Raw genomic sequence first — 8,829 nt, forward strand, 5'->3', positions numbered from 1 at the left:
GTTTTACTCAACTATGTGGAAAAGTACATTAAGGTGAGGAAAGTGGGTGGGGAAAGTTTGGGGAATTGGGTGCCTCAAGGTTGATTTCCTTTCTCGAGCAGAGCCAATCCGGGAAAACTGTAGGGAGTTGTGCTCCGTGTAAGGTCTCTCTGGAATACTGAGGGCTGCGTTTTCCTAAATAAAGCAGACTCTGTACCAAGTAACCTTACCAGAATCATCTGTTTGGTGATCACGGTTCATGTTCTAGCTGTTGTGTTCTGCCCCGTACCTCTATCTCCCATACCTGCTGGAGAACCCTCGTCATAGCTGTGAAGGAGATAAATTCCTTATTAAACGCTGCCACCTGGGGTTTGTGTTTAGAGATGAGCCAAGTGCATTAATTTAAAGTCACGATTCAAGAAATGCGGTACAATGTCATCTTTCAAAGCGCCCCTCGCAGTGACGTCACGCGCCCGTGGCTCCGCCTACTTAGCGACGACGCCTCGGGGTCGGGTCGCCATCTTGGCCAATCAGCGAGGGCGATTCCCGGAAGTGAAGCCGCGTCCTGGAGCCCGGCGGCGCCGCGCGTTGCTACGGCAACGGCTGGCAGGATGGTAAAGCGGGGGCAGTGAGGGGAGCGAGCTTGGGGCGGCGTGGGGAGTGGGACCGTGAGGGGAGCGAGACTGGGGGGCCATGGGGAATGGGACCGTGAGGGGAGCGAGACTGGGGGGCCATGGGGAGTGCGACCGCGAGGGGAGCGAGACTGGGGGGCCATGGGGAATGGGACCGTGAGGGGAGCGAGATTGGGGGGGCCATGGGGAATGGGACCGTGAGGGGAGCGAGACTGGGGGGGCCATGGGGAGTGCGACCGTGAGCGGAGCGAGACTGGGGGGCCATGGGGAATGGGACCGTGAGGGGAGCGAGATTGGGGGGCCATGGGGAGTGCGACCGTGAGGGAAGCGAGACTGGGGGGCCATGGGGAATGGGACCGTGAGGGGAGCGAGACTGGGGGGCCATGGGGAATGGGACCGTGAGGGGAGCGAGCTTGGGGCGGCATAGGGAGTGGGACCGTGAGGGGGAGCGAGCTTGGGGCGGCATGGGGAGTGGGACCGTGAGGGGAGCGAGCTTGGGGCGGCATGGGGAGTGGGACCGTGAGGGGAGCGAGCTTGGGGCGGCATGGGGAGTGGGACCGTGAGGGGAGCGAGACTAGGGGGCATGGGGAGTGGGACCGTGAGGGGAGCGAGACTAGGGGGCATGGGGAGTGGGACCGTGAGGGGAGCGAGATTGGGGCGGGCATGGCGAGTGGGACCGTGAGGGGAGTGATATTGGGGGCGGCGTGGGAAGTGGGACCGTGAGGGGAGCGAGGCTAAGGGAGGGTCTGGGACCGTGAAGGGGAGCGATACTGGGCGCGGCGTGGAGAGCGGGACCGTGACGAGAGGGACCGAGAAGTGGGACCGTGAGGGGGGCGGCATGGGGAGCGGGAGCGGGTCCCCGCGGCTGTCCTGCGCCACCGCCTCTCCCTTGTCGCCCGCAGGCGTCCGAGGAGCGGGAGTGGGGCCGGCGGGCGGCCCGGCTGTGGGCCGAGGTGGAGCGGGAGCAGCGGCTGGATGAGGCGCTGCGGGCGGTAAGAGCTGCGGGGGTGGCCGCCCTCAGGGAGGGGGAAGGCTGAGGAGAAGAGTTCGCCTGGCTTTACCTTTGCCTGTCAAAAGCTTTCCCCATTAACAATCATTTACTGACTTGGAAAGTCTTGCTTAACTGCACAGTCTCCTTGCCTTCTCCCAAATGTGCGTGAGAGTTGGTACGGAAATTGTTTGTTGTCATCAGGCAGAAGAGAACAGAAAGCAGAGAGCGCTGCAGCTGGAGCGAGAGCAAAAGCTGGCAGCTGAGCTGGCGAGGCGGGACCTCGAGAAAATGAGAGATGAGAAGATCAGGCAACAAGTCAGAGCAAACAGGTAATTCAGAAATTTCCCAGCTGTATCAAACTGGCTGCTCCTGTTAACAGATTTGGGAAAGCTGTAGCAGGAGTGGAGATGACTCAGACCTGGAAGGAAAAGTTACTTTGAGATCAAAGTATAATAGTAAGTTAATTTTAAGAAAATTTTGTCAATAAAAAAGTTGATCCACAAAATTTTCATTTTGAATATATGTACTAATATGTAAATATGTATATTTATATGTATATATTTATACTTGGGCCTGTCTGTGAGCATACATGTGTATGTGCATGCACCTGTGCTTATATAGTTAGAAGTGAAGTATGCAGAACTGTTGATAGCACATGTAGAAATAGAGGTAACTCTTGTTTTTAAATGGATTTTTTTTCTTTTTCTGTCCTTTAACTAGAGCAATATTTTTCATCAGGGCTGCCCCAATGAAAAGTACTGTGTTTAAATAGTGATGGAAACATAATTTATTTCCCTAGGTACCTACCACCTTGTAATAGGATAATTTTTTTTTTCCCCCTCCAGTCTTGAACTTCGAGAGTTAGAAAGAAAGCTGAAATCTGCTTATATGAATAAAGAACGAGCTGCACAGATTGCTGAAAAAAAAGCTATATACAATGAGAACATGGTAATTAGCATATCCCACCTGAGTCACATAATTCTTTTTATGGATTGTGTGGAAGATTTTTCCTTTGACCTTTTTTATCTAAAATATTGTTCAAGCATTCAGTGTTATTGAAAATATATTTTGTGTTATGAAGGATTAAAGCAATAACTAGCTATAAGAAAAAGGTTTACTTTGCCATTGCAATTGAAGGAGTAGTGATTGAATTAGGTGTATAACTGGTTATATTTGTTATTTTACTGGTTTTGTAGTATTTACCCAAGTCAAAACTATGATACTCTTTGTACAGTAAGTGTTTACAGTGGTGAATCCTTACCTCAGAGTGTGGTTGTTGAAAACAATGTTACTCTTTCCAAACAGTGATCTGGGTAACTTCAGAAGACTAGCAAGCTTGTATTTATCTGTACAAAGATATTGGTGATCAGGCAGGTGATTCTGATGGTGTTAATGCTTTATACAGGGCTCAGTGCAGGCAGTTGCTGTATAGCAATGTGCTCATTGAGGGTGTTCTCTGTAGCCAAGCCTCATTCCAGTCATTGTGCTGATGTGAGTGAATACTACCTGTGCTCCAGTACTTTGTTCATTAAGTATTTTTAGTGCTCCTCAAGTTGGTCAGATCATGAGGGTGCCCTTCAAGGGTTCTACTGACTGGATTAAGCTATTAAGCATGTTAAGGCTCTGTATTTATAGATTGAGATGGAAGACTTTCATTTCTGGTAATGCTGCATGATTCCTTTCCATACTGTGTATTTTTTCATTACAAGCTGTAGTAGTGGGAGTGAAAAGGAATCTTGCATTGCCTTTTCCCCCCTAGAAATGGGAGGATGAAGTAGCCCAAGAGATGAAGGAAGAGTACGACAGGTATCTGAAAGAAGAAATGTCTGCAGAACTGAAGCGAAACCAGGAGAAGAAAAATTACCATCAAGAACTGGACAAACAGGTTGAGGAACAGGAGAAGAAGAAGCAAGGGGCTTATGAAGAGTTTCTAAGAGAGAAACACATGATTGATGAAATTGTAAAAAAGATCTATGAAGAAGACCAAATGTTAGTTACTTTGATTTTTTATTATTTATTAATTTAAAACAAAGCAACTCATATAATTCTGCACAGAAAGCTGATTTGTATGCACCTATTCCATATATATACTAAGGCCCATTTTAGTTTCCCTTGGTCACATTTTAGTAACAAGAGACTGACTTGCATGGATTTTCTTGTTGAAACATCAGAATGTCCCAGTCACTCTCTTGTCCTTGTTCCCCAAATATGAAATCCAGCTTATTTGCAGGAAGGCTTCCATTGGGCTCATCATGTTGGACACAACAGCAAATTACACATTTGTGCCTCTCCTTGTGTCCCTGCCTTACCACCAGATGTTTTGGTTGCATGTCTTAGGAACAGGAAAGGAAAGGAGGTTTCTGAGAGCAGAGTATTTTGTGTGGGGTAGGGGGAGAGTTCAGTGTAAATAAAAAGTTTAGGGGTTGTGGTACTATTGGGCTTTCTTTTCTTTCTCTTTGATGGGGCATACATAAAATGCAGCAGCAGTGTGTACTTTTGTTTACAGTCTGCCTTCCAAAAAGGTGTTAGACATGAGATTCCCTTCTTGGAGCAGTTTATTACTAAGTATTTTCAGTTTAGCTATCTGGTTTCTAGCTGAATGGTTAAAGAGAGTCGCTTAAATCTTAGTCTCAGGAATATGTTGTTAATGGTGAGTGTCTGGTTAAATACTTATTGTGTTAAATAATTATTTGAACAGTTTTTTCCATCTTCTACAGGGAAAAACAACGGAAGTTAGATAAAATAAGAGAAACTCAGACATATATCGAAGAGTTTATAAAAGAACAAGCTATCTGGAGGAAAAGGAAACAGGAAGAGATGGAAGAAGAAAATAGGAAAATTATGGAGTTTGCCAACATGCAACGACAAAGAGAAGATGGTTGGATGGCTAAAATTCGAGACAGTGAAGAGAAAAAGCAGAGAGTTCAAAACATGGTATCAAAAATTGAAATTGTAGAAAAAATTGTTGTATGTTTTTGTCTTTCATTTAGAAACCTTTCCTTCTTGTAATAGCTTGCCAAAACCATGGAAAGAGAAGAACAGAGGCGTAAAGAACAGGAACAAATCCTCCAAGATCTGTATCTGGAAGAACAAGAAGCGATGGAAAGGAAGAAGGAGATGGTAAGTGCTGCCACATACATGAAGGATTCTTTTTTTTCTACACGTTGGATTTCTAAGTCTGCAGTATTGTTTGTGACTTTGGGGTTTCCAGTTATGTTCTAGCACAAAGTATTTATTTTCAACTCTATTTTCTAAATGTTCTCAATCAGACAGGCAGCTTATAGATTAGCTTAGGTTTTGGAGAGAAAATTTTGTACTTTGAGTTTCCTTTTCTGTTCCTAATGTATTTAATTTAAACCAGGAAGGCAAGGGAAGGTTTTGAATACCCTTGTGGCCCCATTTATACATTTATTTATCTTATGAATGAGAATACCAGTAACTTTCAAGTTTAGATTTAAGATAAGCAGTTTCATTAACTGCTTTTTTTCTGCATGTCTATTTCCTATGGGCCTGGACACGCTCTGTCTTACCTTGCTGTGGGTGACAAACACAATGTAACAGCGTTGAGATACCAAACACTGCTGTTTTTACAGTGTTGTTCAGGATGACTGTCTTGTTGATTCCCTTCATCATAGTGGGAAAAAATCCCCTTTGGTTTTGGACTTAATTTTGAGAATCGTGTGACATTTACCAAGCTGATTAATACTGGAGAGTACTGTCAGATATGGAATGTTTGCTCCAGTTAGTTATGCTAGAAGTTAAGAGCTACAGTAAATTTATTCCAAGATAAATGGAGTAGATTGGTGGCTGCTTCTGCTGAGAATTTTCCAAAGTATTTTCAGTAATACTGCATTTTACTAAATTTCCTTTCTAGGCAGAAATTGAAAAGAGAATAAGACAGCGCCTAGACTTAAGGCAAGCATATGAAAAGCAATTTGCTCTAAAGGCAGCGGAACAAGAAGCTATGAGAGAAGAGGACAGAGCTCTGCGGCAGCGGATTTTGGCCAAGCTGGCTGAGGACGATCGCATTGAGCAGCTGAACGCGCAGAAACGGAGAATGAAACAGCTCGAACACAAAATGGCCGTGGAAAAAATCCTTGAGGACCGGCGCAAACAGTGCATTGCAGAAAAAGTAGGAGTTTCACATACACCTTTGGTTTGAGCAGAGTTTAACATGGGAATACTTGTGCTATCCTAAGGGACAATGCTGGTGTTGGTAGGGAAAGGTGGTGGGAATTGCAGAGAATAGCGGGGGGAACCAGGACTTTGTTTCAGTTTCTAACAAGAAAAAAGTATTTTTAGAGCTAACTGTTTTTGTAGCTCAAGAGGTTGGGGTCAACAGCATTCCTTCCCTCCTGTGTAGCTGTGTACTGCAAATGCCTCTTTGGGAGCCATGAGATCAGCAACACAACTGCTGTCCATTTTCACATCCCTGGTCAGCTGCACTGGTAATGATGCGTGAGGAGGGGAAGGCCTAGTCTTGCTTTGAGTTAAAGTGTCTTTTATTGAGATCTGAGGAAGAAAAGGTGTAAACTGAAAGTAAGGCATGGAATCCCATACTGCTGTTTTCAGACCTGTGTATAGGGTATAAATCACCTGTGTAATGTGAATTGCAATAGCCAATCATCAGTGTGAGAATTCATACCTGTTGCTCCTTTCCCATGATTAGAGCAGTAGGGCTGGAACAGACTAACTCATCTGAGAGCCAAAAAGCCACCAGAACTGAACACTGCCTGCCTTCAAAGGGGCTTCTGACACCAAACACTTGGATAGCAGACTCACCCCACGACTTCCATTCAGTTTTCTCTTTTGTCTGAGATTGTTTTGCAGTTGCCAGACAGATATTATTTAAACTATGCTTTGTAGGGTTTTCCATCCTTTTCAAGAGCATTTCCTGTGACCAGGAATAAGGAAGTGGAAGTTCAAAATTTACTCCACTATATTTTTTTCTCTTTATGCTGTTGTGGAGAGTGATGGAAACAAATGCTCACAGAGCTGAAACAGAACTTAGGAAAACTTGTTTATTGTAGGAGCGTGAACTTGAAGAAAGAGAGTTAGAGAAGAAAAGGCAAGAAAGGATCCGTGCAATTATTGAAGAGGAGAGACAGAAACTCTTGAAAGAGCATGCATGGAAATTGCTGGGTTATCTTCCTCGAGTAAGTGAATTGTATTTTAAGTATTTTTAATGTCTGTCCTGTAAATTGGTTTTCTCCTGGATAGTTCAAGGTGAAGTTGCAAAACTGTGGCAGTTCCTGGAGTCAGTGGATATCCTTGCTGTGTCAGCTCACCTGCACTCACCTCTTCCTTTTGCCTTTGAGCTGGGGCCCGTTTCCAGCACTGCTCTTTGTGCTGAGGGGCTTTGGGCTCTCTGGCACTGTTGATGCCTTGTACAGAACTCTCTGGAAGCTTCCACAGCGCTTTGCACATCCAGTGTTTGAAATATGGAGCACGAGTTCTACAGCAGGGCTTCTCTAGCTAGAAAGGGGTCCACCACACCTTAAAACCTGTTTCCACCAAATGTCTCACTTGGCGTTTTGGCAGCAATTCCTTGCAGCTCTCTGGCTTGTCTGCCAAATATTCCATAACTATGGACTCTGCAGCAGTGCAATGAACTGCAGCATTTACAGAAGCATTACAGAGCTTGCTCTGTTCATCCTGGTGTTTATAAAAGTTAAAAAGATGGAAGCAGTTATTGCAATGGGAATAAACTACAATTTATTTTGTGTTGTACTTTACAATTGGGAAGATCTCCTAACAGTACACAAATGAACTGAGAGCTGCCTTAGGGATGTAAAATTGCATTTACAGAAGAGAGGGAACTATCCAGCTGGTTAAAGAAATTCTGCAATACTGGAAAACCTTAAGTAGAGCAGAGTTTAACTTTTATTCAAATATTAATACGATAATTGGTGTAGGAATTTGTAACACTTGGAGTGAGTTGTTCTCTAATGTAGATTTAGTTAAAGGATAACTCATATTTACAAAATTTTGATAAACTTTTCTGGTTTGAATTTTCTGTCGTGGGCAGCCTTGGCAATTTCAGTGTCCAAGGCTCACACGTGTGCCATGTATGATGTTCTACTTTTCTGTTCACTGTTTCAACACTGTGTCTTGAGTTGGGTGTTCCTACATCACATTACTTCACTCAAAATGGTTAAGCAGCAAAGTGCTATCAAATAGGAAACTTTCCAATATAAATGCAGTTTGGAACTTTTTTCCTCTTTTTTAAATGCTGTAAGGTATGTTCTGTGGGTCATACATATTTTTAACAGTAAAATTAATTTAGAATTAGAAATTTAGATTTCTGTGTGAAGGTCCTCTTCTCAAAAACATAGTTTTTGGTTAAGCTTTCCAGCATTACTTGGTTTCCCAAGTTATTTCTTTGTATGAGTTAATTCCAACTCAGGTAAAGGGGGAGACAGAGCCCCAGCCCAGCCAGGGCCTCTTTTCACTGCAGTTCATTTTACTAAACCTGCTCCTGTGCTGTACTGATTCTAATCACTCCCATGAGCAAGAGAATGAAGCTAAATGTTGTCTTTTGGCAGTAAAAAAAAAGGGGGCACTGATTTGTAACTCACCTGTTTGGGTGTTGTGACTGTTTTCAGGCTTGCCTTAAAGGTACCATAGTATTATGGATACCATATTTTCTTCCATAGAAAATTTAAGAGATCCATAGTTTTTACCTTCTGATGTTTCTTTCTTGTTAATGCAGGGAATTCTCAAAGACGAAAATGACATTAACATGCTTGGAGAAGATTTCAGGTTGGCTTACCAGCAGAGAAGAGGTAATGAACTTTCAGAAGAGAGCTGAAGCTTCCCCCAGCTCAGCTCCTGCTTTGCCACTAGGTGTCATCGGATTCCCAGTGAAAACTTCCATTTGCTTTTAACAGAGGAATTCCTTTTTAATAGCATTAAGAGCCTTCATTTTAAAACCGAAGTTCTAAATGGATGAGCAGTTAGTTTTATAGAAGTGCATTTGCATTTTTTAGAAGTCCATTTGCATTTTATAGAAGTCCACTTGCATTTTTCATCAATAAACTGTTCTGGAGTTCTCAGTTATTCTCAGTTACTCATGTAGTAATGTTAGAAATGTTTTCTTCAGCAATGCAGCAGAAACCTAACCCTACATGTGTATTCCAGTCTGGACTGAAGGATTCTCCTAATGCAATGGTTCTGGGAAGATGTGGCTGCACTGGCACTACACTACTACAATCCTCATTCAAATGC

The 8,829-nt window shown here is 43.7% G+C and overlaps 1 protein-coding gene across 1 annotated transcript; it reads left to right on the forward strand.

The window, feature by feature from the left end:
- The first annotated feature begins 401 nt into the window (after window positions 1-401).
- On the forward strand, window positions 402-8,658 carry MNS1 (meiosis specific nuclear structural 1). Its single transcript, XM_030955633.1, has 10 exons — window positions 402-593; window positions 1,514-1,603; window positions 1,804-1,931; window positions 2,448-2,550; window positions 3,362-3,591; window positions 4,320-4,536; window positions 4,615-4,722; window positions 5,477-5,734; window positions 6,633-6,758; window positions 8,315-8,658. Exons 1-10 carry the CDS (start codon window positions 402-404, stop codon window positions 8,411-8,413), a joined length of 1,551 nt encoding a protein of 516 aa, XP_030811493.1. The 3' UTR covers window positions 8,414-8,658.
- The last annotated feature ends 171 nt before the right edge of the window (window positions 8,659-8,829 follow it).

The sequence above is a fragment of the Camarhynchus parvulus genome, chromosome 10 (assembly GCF_901933205.1).
Source record: "Camarhynchus parvulus chromosome 10, STF_HiC, whole genome shotgun sequence".
NCBI lineage: Eukaryota > Metazoa > Chordata > Aves > Passeriformes > Thraupidae > Camarhynchus > Camarhynchus parvulus.

Excerpts from the sequence above, each read along its gene's own strand:
- MNS1 (XM_030955633.1), top strand. The coding sequence starts at position 402 with ATGCGGTACAATGTCATCTTTCAAAGCGCCCCTCGCAGTGACGTCACG. Across the intron at positions 2,551-3,361 it reads CTATATACAATGAGAACATG|AAATGGGAGGATGAAGTAGC; the intron begins GTAATTAGCATA and ends TTTCCCCCCTAG. Across the intron at positions 5,735-6,632 it reads AACAGTGCATTGCAGAAAAA|GAGCGTGAACTTGAAGAAAG; the intron begins GTAGGAGTTTCA and ends TGTTTATTGTAG.